The following is a 20,667-nucleotide window of genomic DNA, read 5'->3' on the forward strand; positions in this document are numbered from 1 at the left end:
AATTTGGAAATTAATTTACAGAAATGGAACAATTCAAAGGGCCTTTATTTTGAAATGACACATCAGAATGACTTCATATTACATGAGTGACATAATCAGGTGTTGTACTATGACTATGAAATGAAATTGGTCTGTGCAATCTAAAGGTTTCTTTTTAATAATGATCTAAATTTTGGAAATAAATTTACAGAAATGGGACAATTCAAAGAGCTTTTATTTTGAAATGACACATCAGAATGACTTCATATGAAGTGAGTGACATAATAAGGTGTGGTACTATGATTATGAAGTGAAATTGTTCTGTGCAAACTAAAGGTTTCCTTTTAATAATTATTTAAATTTGGAAATAAATTTACAGAAATGGGACAATTCAAAGGGCCTTTATTTTGAAATGACACATCAGAATGACTTGATATTCAGTGAGTGACATAATCAGATGTGGTACTATGATTATGAAGTGAACTTGTTCTGTGCAAACTAAAGGTTTCTTTTTAATAATTATTTAAATTTGGAAATAAATTTACAGAAATGGGACAATTCAATGGGCTTTTATTTTGAAATGACACATCAGAATGACTTCATATGAAGTGAGTGACATAATCAGGTGTGGTACTATGATTATGAAGTGAAATTGTTCTGTGCAAACTAAAGGTTTCTTTTTAATAATTATTTAAATTTGGAAATAAATTTACAGAAATGGGACAATTCAAAGGGCCTTTATTTTGAAATGACACATCAGAATGACTTGATATTCAGTGAGTGACATAATCAGATGTGGTACTATGATTATGAAGTGAAATTGTTCTGTGCAAACTAAAGGTTTCTTTTTAATAATTATTTAAATTTGGAAATTAATTTACAGAAATGGAACAATTCAAAGGGCCTTTATTTTGAAATGACACATCAGAATGACTTCATATTACATGAGTGACATAATCAGGTGTTGTACTATGACTATGAAATGAAATTGGTCTGTGCAATCTAAAGGTTTCTTTTTAATAATGATCTAAATTTTGGAAATAAATTTACAGAAATGGGACAATTCAAAGAGCTTTTATTTTGAAATGACACATCAGAATGACTTCATATGAAGTGAGTGACATAAGGTGTGGTACTATGATTATGAAGTGAAATTGTTCTGTGCAAACTAAAGGTTTCCTTTTAATAATTATTTAAATTTGGAAATAAATTTACAGAAATGGGACAATTCAAAGGGCCTTTATTTTGAAATGACACATCAGAATGACTTGATATTCAGTGAGTGACATAATCAGATGTGGTACTATGATTATGAAGTGAACTTGTTCTGTGCAAACTAAAGGTTTCTTTTTAATAATTATTTAAATTTGGAAATTAATTTACAGAAATGGGACAATTCAATGGGCTTTTATTTTGAAATGACACATCAGAATGACTTCATATTACATGAGTGACATAATCAGGTGTTGTACTATGATTATGAAGTGAAGTTGTTCTGTGCAAACTAAAGGTTTCCTTTTAATAATTATTTAAATTTGGAATTAAATTTACAGAAATGGGACAATTCAAATGGCCTTTATTTTGAAATGACACATCAGAATGACTTCATATTACATGAGTGACATAATCAGGTGTTGTACTATGATTATGAAGTGAAATTGTTCTGTGCAAACTAAAGGTTTCCTTTTAATATTTATTTAAATTTGAAATTAATTTTACAGACATGGGACAATTCAAAGGGCCTTTATTTTGGAATGATACATCAGAATGACTTCATATTAAGTGAGTGACATAATCAGGTGTGGTACTATGATTATGAAGTGAAATTGTTCTGTGCAAACTAAAGGTTTCTTTTTAATAATTATTTACATTTGAAATTAAATTTACAGAAATGGGACAATTCAAAGGGCCTTTATTTTGAAATGACACATCAGAATGACTTCATATTAAGTGAGTGACATAATCAGGTGTGGTACTATGATTATGAAGTGAAATTGTTCTGTGCAAACTAAAGGTTTCTTTTTAATAATTATTTAAATTTGGAAATAAATTTACAGACATAGGACTACACAAAGGGCCTTTTTTTTAAATGGCACATCAGAGTGACTTGAGAGTCATGTCCTAAAATCTTCATCATTTCCACAAAATAGCAAATATTTGTTGTTTATCCATTTATTATTTGTTTAGAAAATTATTTATTATTACATACATTTCCTGTCATTGACTTTTGGCTTTTATTTAGAAATTTGTTCCTCTGCACGCTATTACCGTAATGTTCAGAATACGACGTTCCACCAAATCTAAGTGGGGGCTGGCTTGACCAAGCTTTTCCAAGTGGAGGCTGGCTTGACTTCAGTCATGATTAAGATGTGGTTTAGCAGAGACTCCATGTTAGCATGACAAGCTACTAAGCTTTTACCTGAATCTTGGTTAGTTGTTCCATCTGTGTTTCGTGCGTGTGAGTCAATAATCACATACCATGAGTCCTGTTTGATGATAGCACATGTATTCACTTTCACAGTAAACAAACAAGCCTCAAACTGTGATAACACTTACTAATGCTTCATCATGACGCATAAACACATTCTGCATATCCCCATATTCAGTTACACCAAACAGTCCTGTAAATATTTCATCACTGTAGTTCAGTTCAAACTTATGACCATGTAATGTATATTTTGTAGGCAAATCTCGAACAAACAGGTATCCTGAAGCATCATGAATTCTGTCTGCATCTCTAATGCTACTATACAATCTGTCTCCATTTAGCAGCACGTCATCCAGGTCTCTCGTTGTCCAAGTCAGCACATTCCTGACTTTAGCTGTCATAATAGCAGTCACACTGTTAGCAACACATTGTTTATTGCTATTAATGCCAAACCGTGGGTGTGCTTGATGAAAAGAACCTCTTACTATCTGCACCTGAGAATGTACATCGGAAACATTTGAAAACACATGATTTTCATTGGAATGTTTTGCAGTTTTCGCAGACTTAATGGCAAGGTTTTTGACAGAATTAATGACAGAATTCGACCCGAAGGCAAATATCATTTCATCACCAAGCGTATCACCAAAGTAATGATTGTTAGATGTGCTACATGGGAGCACACTTGTGTCACAGACCTTTTCATAATGGGGAAAAGGCATAACCCTGTCAGTCACGGCTTTTTTGTCAGGGGATGAAAGCGTAACCCCGTCAGTCAAAGCTAAGGAAGTATCAGCTGCTGCCTGAAAAACAGGTGAACTATGGCTCACAGGAACAAAGTCAGTGAGGATCTTTTTGTCAGGGGATGAAGACATAACCCCGTCAGTCTGAGACACAACTCTGTCTGCTAGCCTCTTCTTTGCAGCAGCTGACCTCTTGGAAGCTTTGGTACGGGGCATCTGAAAATATATAAAATGTAAATACACAAAACATTAGTATTTAAAACTTGTAGGCCTACATGACTCCAATTGACTTCTAAATATGATAAAATACCTCTCACTAAATTATATATTTACAACATGAACACATCCATTACTAAAAGTTATTTTATAAAACATGGTACATGTCAATTTGAACAAACAAATGTTAACTTTATATTGTAAGCCATGCCAACTTTATATTCCTGGTAAATCAACATTTATTACACCATACACTATTTAACAGGTTTACTATTATGCATAGAGTTAAACATTTGTTCCCATAAAAGCTGTTATCTAATTCTTTTTTTGTTACAGCTTTTTAAGTGACATTACTTATTAATTTTAATTCAGTACTCTATGTACAGAAGTAAAAATGTTACACATTTACAATACAAACTGACTATTCTATTTAATAGTTGATAAAGTACAACCACACATTATTTGTAGTAATTAATATTTCTTAACATGTTCATTAATGTAGTGCTTAAATGCAAGTTCATCAAAGAGACAACACAGCAGCACACAATCCATGTCTTTCAAATTTAAACAACTGCACACTTTAAGTCATAAAAGCAATTTTATACTATATGAACATTACTCAAACCATTGGTCACCTGTTGTAGATGGCATTTAATGTTGCTAGTACATAATGTTAAAAGCACCAAAAACTGTATACATGACAGATTTTAAAATGACTTTAGTACATTGTACACTACTTTCCCCTATTTCATACTCCAAAATATGGTGTTACATAACTAAAGTACCTCAAAGAACACAAATACATAACCCCTACCTCAAAATAAATAAATAAATAGACAAATTAAAATAAAATAAAAAAAAACATCCTTAATGTTAACACTCACATACAGGGAATATAGCAATACATATGTTCACAACAAATACTTCTTAAATATTCTTCTTATAGTAAGCAATGGCATATGTAGTGATTACAATATCTTAAGTGACATGTTAATTATTCTACAATGAACATGGATTTTCAACTGTACTTATGAAATGTATGTTGTGCAGTTCTTATTTCTGTTCATCCAGCAGACTTCCAGAAGAGACCATGCATCCTTCTTTGGCACAGCAGCATACAATCCACTCTTGCACACAACTTCAACAAGTGTACTCTTTTGAAACCAGTACTAATTTTTTAATAATGGTATATGTACTCCACATTACCCTTAATATTAATCAGCTGTTGTACAGGCCATGCTCAGAAATAAAGCAGATTTTGGTATCCTCAAAAAAAATGTAAAATGAAATGTAAACATTTTCTTTTCTCCTTATTAGTACATTATTACATTATGCATTCATAAGCACTGAATAAGATACATATGACAAATGTTTCAAATGCATCACAATACTGCACACTTGTTTTTGCAATATATTTGTTCGTAAATGCAATTATATACTTAGACTACAAAAGAAGTATGTAACAAAGAACTTAAAAATAAAAAACACAGGTGAAAAAATAAGCATAAGACTCTAACACTCAAGGATGAGAAAACATAGCATGATTCACTGTTTTTGCTTTCAGACAGTAGATTATTTACACAGTATATAACTATGCAACCCCCCCCACAAATTTCCAATATTCCTTTTGGAGTCTTCAAATATTTCATACAATATCTCAGCTGGCTACATGAAATGAAACAGCCATGGTACATATTAATGATGAATACAATACATTTTACAAGAACATTGTTTGTGCCCTTTCTTTATACAACTATTTAAGCTAAATTATCATAGTTTATGCATATAACACACTACAAAGTTGATGATTCCTATACAAAACATACCTTGACCACTGGTTCCTCTCAAATACTCTGTTTCTGCAATCAGCAATTTCGCAAAACACAGACAAAAAGAGTTCACAGTTAACGACTATATTTGGATTTAAATGTAAAATAATACATTTATTTTAATAATTTATACATTATAAATATGTTGTTTTAAGCTACATACATTAAGCCCTTGTTACCCAGTTCTTCAATGATCAACAACCCCAACTGATTACCACAAAACAACTGTTATCTGAATTGTTGTGGTGAGTTATGGTGCTTTTCGCTACTAGAAGCAAAAGCTGCTGAAGTTTTTAAAAAACCTCAGTGTTCCTGCTGGATTAACAGTTGTTCACAGACCAAAAATATCTAACTTACAGCAACCTGTGACAACTAATGGAGTGTAGGATGACCAACACAAACTGTGCAACACCAAATGAGCTTCTGTGGGTAATAGAGATATGTCTACAGGAAGTGCTAAAAAGTACAATCTAATGCTCATAACAGCTGAAATATTCAGAGGATGAAAAAAACATGCCACTGTTAATTTGTTATAATCCAGAGTAAATATTACCTTTTTGGTTTATATCATGATTTAATAATCAAAAAACTGTTTAACCATATCTAAATCTAATAGAATAATATTCATTGTAAATTATTTTATTAAAACAAAGAAAACTTTTCTAACTGAATGTTGTCGTATACATTTTTGTTCTTTCTAGGCATCTGCACTGGCCCTTATTCTGACAAGCCTCTGATTTCAGAGTGAATTTATAGTCTAACCTAGCTTAAACTACCTTAAGCACACATTCTGTATTAACACTAAGCACTTTGTGAGTATCTCTGGATAACATTATCTGCTAAATGCTGTAAATGTAAATATGCAAAAATGAAAGCTCCCCCTGGAGCTGTGTGACTGCGACACCTACCTGCTGCGCCACCGTACCGCCCGAATAAAATATTGTTAAATATATTTTGTTAATAATAAGTTTGATGAATTATTACACACACACACATATATATATATATATATATATATATATATATATATATATATATGAACTTCAGATTCAACTGACTATTGAAGTAGTCAGAATTAATCAAAAAGCTAATCCACTAACTATACCACTTTTACTATATAAAGGCTGATGTGACATTCACTGTGCTACATATTTTGAAATGACACTGTAAATGCTTTACTATTACAATAATAGTACTATGTGCATATTCTCCAAACTCCACAAACTGTTTTATAGTCACAACTTTAGCTTTTAGGAGTGTCTCATAGCTGAGCATGAATTTTGATAAGTCATATTTATTTATACTATAGTAATATTAACCAACCCTGCTTCCTATCATACACGCTTTACACTAAATGTTATTATTTAATATAGAGACTTTCATCAAATGTTCAATTCTCATTATGCCATGTTCACTGGACAACAAGCATATTTAACACAAGCTTTAAATTAAACAGATTCTCATCAATTTTTCAGAGACTACAAACGATATTTTTCTCCACTGTCACACTAGCACTACTAAGTTCCTGCACGTACTAAACTTCAATATCAGTTAATTACCAGCATCCACCAAAAAAGTATCTCTACGGCGATCTTTTAAGGTGGACCAGAGAGTCTTAATAATAACTTTGTGGGTAAGACCTTAGCTTTAGCCTTATGCACAACGATAGTCAAACAATATGTATATGTAAAATGACACATACGTGAAACGCACGTCAGCATTCTGTTTACTAGATAGCGAGCAAACGACCTAACTCCTAACGTGCATGTGACAAACATAATTTCATCTTCAAACACAAACGTAAACCTATACCTTAGTAGAACGCCCATTTCAACGGGTAATAACGTAACTACACATACACACACCTAAATAACTGCTAATACACAATTTCTAAAGTCTACTTTTAACATTTATGCAAATAGTAGGCGAGCTAACCACTAACAGCCACTGTACCATTACATGATGCTACATTTCTACTACCTAACAAACCCTACCTTAAATATCACCAAATTTGCAAGTATACAAAATAATTATTTCAACTAGTAATATTTTTAAATACATTGTTTCAAAACCAGTAACACACTTAGCACAACTGTGCCTTCAGAAACTAAATGAGTATCTTACCACAACAAAGTCAACACAGAAATGAGCTCCTGCCGATTCCTGAGAGAATTACACAGCCAAACATTTCAACATAAGAGTCCCAAAAACTGCTCGCAACTCAAGTCTACGTATGAACTAAATATTTTGCTTTTTAAATACAAATTACACATTAATTAAATTATCTTAATCTACTTTGTTACACCAGTTGCAAAAAATATATATTAAATATATATTAATCTTTTATGATCCATTTCACATTTTCTTACTAAATTGCAAGTTCATTACACTTTTTCCTATTTCTCAGCTTACAAAGTCAAATAAACCAAACTTAAGTGCTTCTATTCAACTGACATATAGTGCTAAATTGAATTTTACCAATATTGTCTGTGTTATTCAATCCATGGATATTTAAACGTTTGTCCAGGGGTCTATTTTCACCATGAAAATTTCAGTTGGTACCTCTTACTAATTTGAAGTTATTTAAGCTGGACTCATGTCCTCTCTGAATGTCCTTTCAGACCTAAATTTTTACTGCAAAAAATAGTGTATTTATCTTGTCTACACGTAATGCCAACATATTAGTGTTCAATTCTGATGTTTACGAATGTTTCTAATTCGGTACAGTATCCCTTTAAATGCCAAATGGGTGGAGAAGCAGGCCCTTCACCCTGATTGGCTGTAGAGCAAGACCCAATAGCACACTGCTCCAGTCCCGATCCAACTTTCCTCCGGCACATCCTCATAACTGTCATAATCCTCATCTCTTTAGATGACTTGGCCCGACTCCACTACGGGTCCAAGTCATAATACTTACTGAGGCACTGATCCTTAGTGATGGGCGCATGAAGCCACACTGGACTTTTATGAGTTTTTCCTGATTGTTCTGAATGCACTGGAGCCTGGAGTATTGAAATTTGACATCAGAAAGTGACATCTGGTGGCCAGGAAAAACGATTGCACCCTGCAGATCAACACTGAGAAGCATGTTAACGCTGTGTAGTCTTCAAGTCCTATGGCATTTAAAGGGATTCTGTACCCAGTAAGAAACAAGTGTGTACGTTTTAAACAAACACCATAACCAAACTTTTCTTGCTGTAAGATCAGACCTCCGTGAAGCTTGCCCCTCATATGATTAGAAACGGAATAAAAACGTGTCCTTTCGTTAGTGCTGCGTTTGTGCTCGTTTGTGCTGGTACCGTTTTTGAAGAATTAGACATTATATCTTATCACCTGTTACGTAACGCAGCCCCTCATTAGTGGCCAAATCGCGCCAAAGTGGTCTCATTCGTTCGTGCCTCGTTTGTGCTGGTTTGTGCCGTTAAAAGGTACGCTAGAACCATTTCCTTCTTGAGTTATTCAGCCGTAAGTTTCCAACGACGTCACTCAGCCCCTCATCAACATCCAAATCGCTCCAAATTAGTCTCATACGTTAGTTCCTCGTTTGTGCCGATAAAAGTAACGTTCGTGCCATTTTCATTCTTGAGTTATTTAGCTATAAAGTTTCAACGAGTGACGTCACTCAAACCCTCATCAACGTCCAAATCGCTTCAATGTGGTCTCATTCGTTAGTGCTGCATTGGTGCTGGTTAGTGCCGTTAAAATAAATATTTGTGCTCTTTTACTTCTTGCGTTTTAGGCTACGAAATATTTATTTAAACCGGTGATATCACTCAGCCCCTCATCAACGTCCAATTCGCAGGTCTCATTCGTTAGTGCTGCGTTTGTGTTGGTTTGTGCCGTTAAAATGAACGTTCGTGCCAATTTAATTCGTGAGTTATTCAGCCATAAAGTTTGAATGTTTTTAAATGTCTAATTCTTCAAAAACGGTACCAACACAAACGAAGATTTTTGCGGCACTAACGAAAGGACACGTTTTTATTCCGTTTCTCATCATATGAGGGGCCAGCTTCACGGAGGTAGAGGAGGCATGTCTTAAGCTTAACGCAGGTTAACCTTATTAAGGAATGGTATAATCCACCGTAGGGATATTAGCAATCACATTTAAACATTCTTCCACGCATGAATATTGTAAAATTTAACATTATAGGTAAGAATCATATATATAAAGTTTCAAGCCCCTCAAAGTTTTTATTTGTACCCTCTTTCCCAAACATCGGAGTCTTAATTACGGGGCTCATACCATCCCCGACCACCCCCCTCCCCTGTTATATAAACCCTGCTCAATTCCACAGATGCACCCAACTCAGGTTATTAATGCTTATAGTCGACGTGATGGCAACACCTCCAAAACGCCAAAGAGAAGACCTCGAAACGGTTTGCGGATACGTACACACCGTATCCAAAATTCGATTCTCGGTGAATAATACACAACTGTTCAACGCTGTTCTTCAAACAGACCGTGAAGAATTTCATGATGCAGTAGTTTTTAGTCCGGCCAAGAGGCAAGCATTCCTCCAAGCAGCCCAAAATGGGACAGCGTTATCTTTGAAAAATGTTAAAAAGGCTTTAAGTAAGTAACTTACTCTATTAACACTAAGAGCTCGAAAGGGACGATTTTTTTCGTAAGACAAATATCCACCGCATGCATGTTGTGAAATAGTTAAAGCATGGTTTGTTTTTTGTTAGAAGCAAAACTAAGTGGGGGGTGGGGAGGAGTTGCATTCTGTGCTTCAGGGTTTAATATGCAGAACTAGGATAAGGCGTTTGCACAATACTAGTAGTTTTTAGACTTCTCTTATTGCACTGTAAGCCCGGATTTTATATCTACTTAAAAAAATTATGTACATTGAACTTAACAGTTTAAGTTTTATTGCATTACTATCAAATGTAAGTACATTATACTCATATTAGTACACATTTAAATATATTAACAGTTTTAAGTTTAATGAACTTAAATTTGTACGTTTATAAATGATTAACTTAAAAGCTTAAATTAAGGTAATTTAACAGAAAACTGGGGACTTTTTACGTGTAACCCCGCCATTTTATTTTTTCAGCTTGCTTTTGGCGCGTCAGGCCAGAGACGTTATCAGGCAAGTTGGAGTTTTGGTGCATTTCAACCAGTGTGACCGGCGTATTACGCAGTCCTGCATATAATTTGGAAGACTAGGCTGTTTGCGAGCAGAGATGATTTTGTTTTAATGTCAAGCTTTTACTTGTTGACGGACGTGTTGTTTTTCAACTGTTGAAGGCTTTTGCAAGAAGTGTGGCGGAGTGATTTTTAACCGACGTTTAACCGACTTTGTAAAGTGGAATCTTTGTTTAACAAAGTCGACGAATATTTTTCACCAGAACGCGCTGTTTTTTGAGCGGCATTTTTTGTTTATACCAGTTTAACAGGCGGTTTCTGCTACAGTTCTTCTGCCAACTCGACCAGCGATTAATTTCGGATTAATCTCTTGTTAGGAAAAAAGATTAATCTCTTGTTAGGAAAGAAATGGATGTAACTTTTGCTCTTCGGAGAAAAGAAATGATCAGAGACAAGCCTGCCATTAGCCAAGTGGTACATCGCTGGCCAGCACTTTTCACAGAAAGCCAGGTTTGTATGACTGTTTTAAGTATTATATTGTCAATACAAAGGATGGTAGTCTTTTGTATTCTAAATATATATTGAATCATTTTTTTTGTAGTAGATGTTCAGTTGTGCTTACATTTGTCATGGCTTTGTGTTGGTTAAAGTTGTGTGACACATCACTTAATGGGTCATATATTGGGCACATTTAACCACAGGTATATGCATGGTTTGCTTTGCTTTATTTTTTAGGTATATTGCGAGTTCACCAGAGTGGTAGGAAAAAATCTCAAAGAACAGTTCTTTGATGCCCTTGACGAGTTCTCTCCAAGGCTGATGGACCTCTTCAGAAAGAAGAAAGGACTTGCTGGTCAGCTTTTGGCTGACCTTTTACGACAGACAAAGGTGAGTTGTCAAGTCTATCCTTCTATCCATTTAATCTTCATTCATTCATTCATTATTTGTAACCCTTATCCAGTTCAGGGTCACGGTGGGTCATATAGCCACTCTCCAATTCCCCATTGGTTAATTATATCAACCATTACCATCTCCAAGCCCTAAACCTTGTAGAGCAGATTGAGGAACACTTCTTAACACAAACAAAGTTGGCTATCACCTATGACAGTGACCTTCGTATTGCTGAAATTCTTCAGGTCCCCTCAGAGTGAATATTCAGTTTCTTAAAATCTGCATGCGGATATGTGGAGGTAATTTGCATCTTAAACTGTGACTGTCTTCAGTGTCACCGAGAACAGCCTAAGTTTGCATGTTATTTGGCCTTAGTTTATTACTTAATTTATTGTTTTAGATGTTTAATGTACTACATTGTTTGATTCATCCTGTGTTCCCTTTGCAAAATGGCACTGATTTTATTTTTCATATCTTTGTGAAACTTATTAAACTTTCTCTCTGGACCTTTTGTTTACTAGAGCTTCCTGACTGTGAGGTAAAATAAACTTTTACCAAAAACAAACCTATTGTAGTCATTATAAAACAGTTTTATTTAAGTGTTTTTGCACAACATAGTACAACATCTACACTCCAAACTTATTTGCTTTATTACAAACTTTACATAAGTTAATTAAATCTTTCACAACTCTCCTGCAACTTAAAATCACATTCCAACTTCATCAAAATATTTCACATTTACTAAACTATAAAATTAAAACTCTTTGAACATTTTCACAAATAATAGTCTGCTTTATTCAATCCATGGCTTTCATTCATTTTCTACCTACAATTGCACATCCAATTCTGAAGTCTTCCTTCTCAGATACTAAAAACAAGGCATTATCAGAATTGTTTAACAGAAAAATACTTCCAATTTTAATGCAAACTAGTAATACATTTCTGAAGTGATCAAAAGCTAATTAAAACTACAACTAGAAATATCTAGTTTCTTAATGTTGGTCACTAAACTGAAGTGTTCACATGTCCCAAAGTGGGTGTGAGGCTTTAAAAAAAACTCTCCAGTGGTCTATTTTCACCATGAAAAATTCAGTTGGCACCTCTTACTAATTTGAAGTTATCTAAGCTGGACTCATGTTTTCTCTGAGTGTCCTTTTAGACCCAAAATTTTACTGCAAAAATAGTGTATTTATCTTGTCTACACGTAATGCCAACATGTTAGTGTTCAATTCTGATGTTTACGCTTGTTTCTAATTCGGTACAATATCTTTTTAAATGCCAGACGGGTGGAGAGGCAGGACCCGCCTCTGATCGAGCTATCTTCGCACGTAAGTGTTTCACAATTCACGCTTCTCATTGGCCTGTTTCAATTTCTGCTGCAATGATTGGCCAGGAGACGCAAAGTGCGTCATTGAAAGAGTGGGATGTGCTATCGCCGATGGCTGTCTGACAATGGCTCCACATTGAAACTGTGGGAGGTGCTAACGACTGATTGGCCGATGGCTGTGAGTGTTTCGGGGGCGGGCCTTACAATGTCTCCTCTAAAACGAGACGCTTCGTTCTCCCTTTCTCAGTTCTACAGCGAACAGATAACGATTAAAAGGTCTGTGTTGGATCTCATTCATTGCTTAGTCTTTGGTAAAACTTTTAGGATTGGGATTTGGCGTTTAAAGATTAAGGTACCAGCGTTGTTGATGCGTGTGTCGTATAAAGCGCAGCGTTCAGTAAACGGCTTTTATCTTTATAATCTGATTTTTCTCAATTAAATTACACCGATTTTGTAAAAGCTAGTAAAACAATGTGTTAGTTGTAGGGAATGTGTTCTGGTAACGTTAGTTTTTGTTGTAGGTTTGTTACGTTTGTGTTTACATGAGTAAATTATATTTCTTGGAATCTCCTTTAAACTCATATTCATCAGTATAGCGTAAGTTGTTTTTGTTGTTTAGTGATAAAATATGTAAGCATAAATGTTAGGTGTACAAAACCCATTAGATGTTTGTTGTTGTTTAGTGTTTAAAATATTCTATAACAAACAGACTAAACGTTAGGTGTGTAGTATTAAAATGGTCAGTTATATGTATTAGATGTGTAGTATTAAAATATTGTATGAATTAGGTGTACAAAACACTAACTTGCTGTATGAAAGACACCATTTCCACTAATGCCAGCTTCTTTAAACCTCTTCTCTGTATGTAATCATGTCTTTTGTGGATCTGTTTACCAAATTAATATTAGTTTAATACAATGAAATGCTCCTTTTTTTCTTTCTTTTTTTTCTGCAGCGTGCCTCTTAAATGTTTGAATTTATGTTGTCTTGTCTTTCTATTGTTATGTTTAACAAGCCATTATGGATCTATTTAAGAGGGAGCCATTTACCACCATAACACCTCAGCCCCCTGACCCTCTACTGTTTTGTCATTTCATTCCTAGTGAGTTTCATTTTTTTTTTTCTGTGTGAATGTGTGTTCATGGTGGAGTGATTTTTACATATGTGTTCTTTGCCCTTCTGCCAATGCCGAGAACTTCCAGGTATACCTCCTGGAAGGGCTGGTGAGGTGGAACGAGGACCCCGCTGCATCAGCTGTGAACCAGACGGAGCAGGTGCTGCAGCTATACCAGCCAAATGCAGCACGTCCTCAACCAGCTCAGTGAAGAGATGCTGGGCTGTAAAGTGGTTGAGGATTACACCAAGCCTAGAGAGTACACGGGTAACGTTTTTGAATGCGAATCATTGTGCTGTAACCATATAGCCAATCTATATTCACGCAGCACAAATAGCCACTGTTATTAAACTGCTGTGATTATTTGTGTTTCAAGTGAGCTTGATGTCGCTTACCTCTTCCAGCAGTGCAAAGAGCTGAGGGACGCCATCGGCTGGAACCCGGATGCCCCCGATGGCACTCCTGATGTCCTGTCCGAATGGGAGTCACGAAGGATTCGGTGAAGCTGAGTCCTTTGTCAGAGTGGACCATGACCCCACCGTTGACCCTCTGTCATTAGATGATTCCACCCAGAAGGTGGCTGAGGCTGCAACATCTCCCGCAGAGTCTGAAAACGCTTCCGCAGACCCAGTCCTCCCCTCAAGCATCAGGAGCAGAAGGAGTAAGTGCTTTTGTTTTTTACACTATGTGAGGATTTAACCATACATGGAAATGGGGGCACAATTAACCTGAACGTCTTCGTCTTGTCAGGTTGTCAGAGGGCCAGACGGAGCGCCAGGCTACGAGTTTGTGGTGAGGCTGGCCAGGTACCTGGTGGACTTGCGCGACGAAGCCTGTCTTTCAGAAAAACAGGTTGCCGACATTGTCGCTCTCTGGAACCCTCTGCCAGATGTTGACAAGCAACATGTCACTTACCAGCCGAGGCACAGGGAGCAGCTCCTTCAGGGGCGTTTTAAGGCCAGCCATTCAAAGACCACAGTCTCCAGTGAGGTCGAGAGCTTAAATTAATTTAAGTATTTAATTTATTACATTCATTACAATTTGATGCACAATCCATTATATAAATCAGACTTGCTACTTATTTCATATTCTACACTAGAAACAATTTTTTTTTTAACTTAACCTACATATGTACTTAAATATATATAGGATGTAAACTTTTGAAAATAAATGAGCCATTTTTTTATTTATATATATAATTGTTGTGAATATTTTCACAAACTTGGAAAACAAAGTACTTTTTATAAGCTTGTAAATAAATCAGTTAAAATGTATTTCTCGTGTCGCTCAGTGTATATTATTTTACTATTGACGAAGCTCAGACTAATACTACTGAAAACATACAATGTTTATACATGCACTAAAAAGCACATGTTGGATTGTTTGCAAATTCAAAATGCCCCTGTTCTATTGGAGTCTGCCTTGGCCATTGAGAGCCTGCCCACCACATGACTACTTTTAAGAGGGCAATGGCAGAGCAGAGGGGACGTAAGGCCCGCCGGTGCCCGCCGGACCCTTTGCTTCGTTTTTTTTTTTTTTATTATTTTCCTCATGTTTTACGCCCTGGCGCGTGTCCTTGACTGGTCACAAGACCCACGGTGGTATCTTTGTGTCCCGGGGCCTCACCAGGTGGCCGCAGAGGAGATTGGGTGGGATCTTGGCTTTAGAGCAAGACCCAGTAGCACCCTGTTCCAATACGGATCCAACTTTCCTCTGGCACATCCTCATAACCATCATATCTCCTTAGATGACTTGGCCTGACTCCACTACAGGTCTGAGTCATAATACTTACTGAGGCACTGATCCTTAGTGATGGGCACATGAAGCCACATTGCAGTTTTATAAGCTTTTTTTCTGATTGTGCCAAAACAAATTAGCTATGAAAATTGACATCATAGTGTGACATCTGCTGGCCACAAAAAATGATTGCAGCCTGCATATCAACACTGCAGAGCTTGATAATGCTGTGTGGTCTTACAGTTCAACTCATGTGTTCTGATACGCAGAAATTCATGTTTTATTATTGAATTTTGTTGAATTGATAATACAATGTATAATACCTAAAGAAAATTAACATCAGTTATATATTACCAACAATTCATCTATCTGTAAATCATGAAACCATGCTTTTATATAGTGTGTGTATATATGAATATAAATGTCCTCTAAAATGTTGGAAAATATGCCACATTAGCAAGTGACCTGGAAAAAAAAAAAAAACTTGAACTAATCTATCTTTGTTAACACACTGCTATGTCAAATATTTTGAAAATGAAACTGTTTATGTCATATAAACAAATATTTGTATTTGGCATATAATAACAAGCATATAATAAATATGAAATGAGGCAATTTATCCCAAATGTAAGAGTTACCTAAAATAGTGCAGTTTTATAACAGAACTCTGTATAAAATTCTAATGTTAGGTATAATATTTTGATAGCCTGAGTATCACAAAGCTTAAATCAATTCCTTTTGCTAAATGTCCTATTCCATCTTAAATATACAAACAACTACATACATATTCACAAATAAAGGTGCAATATGACAATATCAAGTACCACTGCCAACATAAATACTATGAAGCTTGAATAAGTTTATTAGCCAGGTTTTGTTCAAATGTTCTGTTTCACTTTAAATTCACTATTTACAGACCTGACAAATGTTATCAAAAATGTCACTGTAAAAAAAAAAAAAATTAAGATATTCTGATAGCTCAAATCGTCTTTTTCTCCAATAAAATTAATAAAATGTATAATTTTGTACATAGCCATTTACTAATTATTTTCACAAGTATGTATTAGTAACCTACATTTTGATCCTATCCCTTTTTCTGTATACATGTTCACCTGTTGTGTCACTCCTCCACCCCACCTAAATTCACCATGGATGGAAGATGATGTGCTCAACAGTGCCACCATACCTACCAGATTTAAAGTAAATATACACATTTCTTTCTTTAAAACAGCTTCTTCTGACATAATTCGTGGACTCATAAGACTCTTACATTCACTTTAAACAACTCCATACATGACCCGGGTGTCTCTGATATCACACATGCTCTTTTACACAGGCACAAATTCTGTCAAAAATCATGTCTAACAATGTTCTATTACATTGAATAAGGCGTTTGATGAAAGCTTAGAGCACCCTCCGATGGCCGTTAAGTGGTATTGCATAACAATGTGCCATTCTCCCTCTTTTCATACCAGAATAAAACATGTTCTAATAAAACAAGAATTTACTGATTATTTATAATGATTATTTGTTACCAAAACGTCCTTTGCTTAACTTGCTTGACATCCTTCATCTGTTCTAATTCACTGTGTAAATAAACACATTATTCATTACTACATGTGGAGCCTCACTGGCCAAAAGTGCTTATGGTCTCTCTGTGCTGAAGTTCCTTACATCAAAATTAAGGCCCCATTGTGCAGATTCTTGCTGTAATGGACACCTCATGGACACATAACATGCAGGTAGTGAGCGATATACTTAATCAGATTCCATGTTGCTGCCAACATTTACTATACAAAATGGCTCTCGTTAGCCAATGAGCTTTCAGCAGCTCTTTGACAAAGCTTAACAAGGTCCAATCATCATGACACCTCACTGGTATGTCCCTGGGGGCACTTCCTAAGTGCATAAAAATGTTTGTAACAATAGCCACTAGGGGATGCTATATCAAAAAAAAAATATATGATATATATCAGCGAAAATTAAGCATATCTACACGCAGTTTGCTTCTTTGTATACTCTGCAGAGAGCCTAACATCTTTTAATTGCAAGTGTTGTCAAAAAATGCATCGTTTTTTCTCAATAGCCAGTTATTCAAAATTGAACTTTTGCGAACTAGTCCCTGGAATTTGGCTCTATTCCAAAACAATTGACCTTGTTGGAATCTGCAGAGTCTGTAGGTAAATAATTATCCAAAAAAGTTCAACATTTAGTCAAAGCGTTGCCACAATAAATTACTTATTCGAAGCGTGCTGGGCTTTATAAATTCTTTCAGCTATAACTTAAACAAATTAAGCCCAACCGAGACCAAACTTGACATGCGTATGTAGGGCCTTACACTGAAGCAGTGTGTATAATATGACAAATCCACCTAAAGGGGGCGCTACAATTAGACAATAACTGGTTATATGCAGTTTTTTATATTCATGCTGGATTTCGGTTATTGGGAGGGGCCTATAAGCCACATGGTGATCAAAGTTGTACATTTTATTAATAATTATTAAAGTCCAGGTCCTTAGGATTCCTCTGATACCACATATGTCCATATGTCCACATATGGCGATTAAAAAGTCTATATGTGAATGACTTTCAGCAGCCCTTGAGCACAATAGTAAATACTTTCACCAGCAGGAGGCACTCTAAGACCATATTGCTTTTTCATCTACATTAATGAGATCCTATTCGTCTGCACAAGTGAAAAGTCATAACATATGAACATAAATATTTATCATAATCGAAAACAGCGCTCATCAGTCATACCATGTCCTTTGCTATACATTACAACAACATATATTACAATACCTTACACCCAATTTTCACTTGTTTGGCCAAACAGGCCCATGCTTCCTAAGGCCTCATTGTTGGCTCATAGTGCCATTTTTGCCATTGGGCCCATTCGTGTTAGGACCATGCCATTGCCGCTTGCGGCTATATTTAGGGGTTCGAGCACGAAGTGCTTGAAACCCTATTGTGTTTGTTCTGATTTTAATTTGTTATTAGGGGTTCGAGCACGAAGTGCTTGAAACCCTATTATAATTGTTAGGATTTTTATTTTTATTATTATGGTCCTAACACGTAGTGTAGGACCATATTGTAATTGCTCAGATTTTTCTTCTTATTATTATTATGGTCCTAACACGTAGTGTAGGACCATATTGTAATTGCTCAGATTTTTCTTCTTATTAGGGGTTCGAGCACGAAGTGCTTGAAACCCTATTGTGTTTGTTCTGATTTTAATTTGTTATTATGGTCCTAACACGTAGTGTAGGACCATATTGTAATTGTTAGGATTTTTCTTATTATTATTATTATTATTAGGGGTCCAAGCACTGCAAGTGCTGGAGCCCTATTGTTTTTGCTCTGTTTCCTCTTCTTCTTCTTCTTCTTCTTTTTCTCCGATGAAACGCGATGGGCAGCCCAAACCGTAGGTCCTACAGACTTGTCATTTGGTCAACTGGTAGTAAACCCTCCCGCTACTCAGGCGCAAAGAATCAGCCCGATCAGCCTGATGGTGGCGCTATAGCGACGCGGAACGCGTCGCTCCCTATATCTCCTGCCCCGTGTAGCGTAGAGACGAAATTCTTTTTTTCCCTGATTCCTCAGGTCAGACCCTACAAAAAAGCCTCAAGAACCCATAAGCTCCGCCTACTTAGATTTTGAGCTAATTTGCATAATATGCAAAATTGCACACATTTTTGAGCGCGAACTAGTCTCTGGAAATGTACCCAATATGGACATATGTGGTATCAGCAGAATCCTAAGAACCTGAACTTTAATAATTATTCAAAAAAAGTTGGAATTTCATCACTGGTCGGCTTCCAGACTCCGCCCAAATACAGGGGTGGAGCTCGAGTTCCAAAAATCACACAAATACAGCTATAACTCACAAACGCTTTCTCCGAATGTTACGATACTTCACATGCTTGATCCCTATAAGGGATGGAAGCCATAAGTACTTGGCTGTGCAACTGCAAGCCTAGGGGGCGCTGTAAAAGCAAAAAAATTGTTACGCTTCACAGGATTGTCCGATTGACATGCCGATTGGTATGCGTGTAGTGGGTGATGAGCTGACTTAGATTCTATGACGATGATGTCATATTCGAAAAAACATGGCCGCCATCGACCAATCAAATTTCAGCAGCTGTTTCATGACCTTAACAAGGTCCTATCATCATGACACTTGCATGGTATGTCCATGGCAGCACTTCCTAAGCACATAAAAATTTTCATTACGATAGCCACTAGGGGGCGCATTTCAAATTTTCTACATGAAAATATGGAATATCTCAGCGAAATATAAACATATTGACAAGCAGTTTGCTTTATTGCATACTCTGCATAGTGTCTTACAACTTTGCAATTCCAACTATTGTCAAAAAATGCATAGTTTATCCACAATAGTCAGGTATGTGAAAATGGAGCTTTTCGTACTCCTCCCTGGAAATTTGTCTTATCAATAAACAACTGGTATTTTTGCAATCTGTATAGACTGTAGGTCAATAATTATTCACAAAAGTCTGAACTTTTGACATGCTGTTGCGGCAGTAATTTAACAAATGTGCATGGGCGGGGCTCCATGCACTCTTTGAGCTATAACTACAACAAACTTCACCCAAATCAAACACAACTTGGTGCACATATGTAAGTCATTACTCTGAAGCAGTCTACTAAATATGCCCGCATTGCACAGAAAGGGGGCGCTACAATTAGACAACAACTGGTTGCATAGGTTCATAATTGATTACACTGCCACCTAGAGATGCAGTACCAGCAAGATGAGACAGTTATATTCTGATGACCATGGGAAAGGAGCTTGTGCATTTTCATATCATTTGGCTAAAGCATTTTTCAGTTTCAGCTGTTAGTTATGTGAAGTTTTGAATACAGGCTGTACTGCTCTTTTTAAGCAGATCCTGCTATCACACAGTAATGAAAGTTCCACATTTTGTTGATAATTATTAAAGTTCAGGTTCTTATGAATCTCATGATAACACATATGTCCATATTGGCTTTTGATCCAAGCACTAGTTCATGCTCAAATACATGTCTGTTCCCACTCACCTGCCTGGAGTCTTCTCTTTTTTGCTGAATCCCCCCTCAGCCCCTCCTTCTCCTTCTCACACACAGACTGTCACCTCTCCCCCTCCCCTCCCCCCTGCCAGTCAGAGAGGGCCAGAGGACACAGACAATTGAAAGCAGTTTTAAACAAATCAACAGTAACATAATGACCACCTCCTTATTTTAGTTTCAGTATCCATGTTTTCAGCTCCACTGTCCAAAGTAGCACTTTGTAGATCTAACATTACAGGGAGGG

The 20,667-nt window shown here is 36.1% G+C and overlaps 1 protein-coding gene and 1 long non-coding RNA gene across 6 annotated transcripts; one reads left to right on the forward strand and one right to left on the reverse strand.

Moving 5' to 3' along the window:
- Positions 1 to 2,199: 2,199 nt before the first annotated feature.
- LOC136676245 (uncharacterized) lies at positions 2,200 to 7,350 on the reverse strand. The gene is made up of 3 exons (XR_010796269.1): positions 7,317 to 7,350; positions 5,190 to 5,222; positions 2,200 to 3,363 (listed from the first exon to the last, which is right to left on the reverse strand). It is a non-coding gene; the product is annotated as an uncharacterized lncRNA (long non-coding RNA).
- Positions 7,351 to 9,518: 2,168 nt separating this feature from the next.
- On the forward strand, positions 9,519 to 14,785 carry LOC136676805 (uncharacterized). 5 transcript variants are annotated; one of them, XM_066654035.1, is made up of 8 exons: positions 9,519 to 9,765; positions 10,253 to 10,794; positions 11,020 to 11,172; positions 12,458 to 12,503; positions 13,518 to 13,604; positions 13,696 to 13,883; positions 14,021 to 14,277; positions 14,367 to 14,785. In XM_066654035.1, exons 2-7 carry the CDS (start codon positions 10,693 to 10,695, stop codon positions 14,117 to 14,119), a joined length of 675 nt encoding a protein of 224 aa, XP_066510132.1. In that variant the 5' UTR covers positions 9,519 to 9,765; positions 10,253 to 10,692; the 3' UTR covers positions 14,120 to 14,277; positions 14,367 to 14,785. The 5 variants fall into 5 exon arrangements, with proteins under 5 accessions (XP_066510132.1, XP_066510134.1, XP_066510135.1 ...); XM_066654037.1 differs by having other exon boundaries at positions 14,024 to 14,277; XM_066654038.1 differs by having other exon boundaries at positions 13,705 to 13,883.
- The last annotated feature ends 5,882 nt before the right edge of the window (positions 14,786 to 20,667 follow it).

The sequence above is a fragment of the Hoplias malabaricus genome, chromosome X2, assembly GCF_029633855.1.
Source record: "Hoplias malabaricus isolate fHopMal1 chromosome X2, fHopMal1.hap1, whole genome shotgun sequence".
In the NCBI taxonomy this organism is placed as follows: domain Eukaryota; kingdom Metazoa; phylum Chordata; class Actinopteri; order Characiformes; family Erythrinidae; genus Hoplias; species Hoplias malabaricus.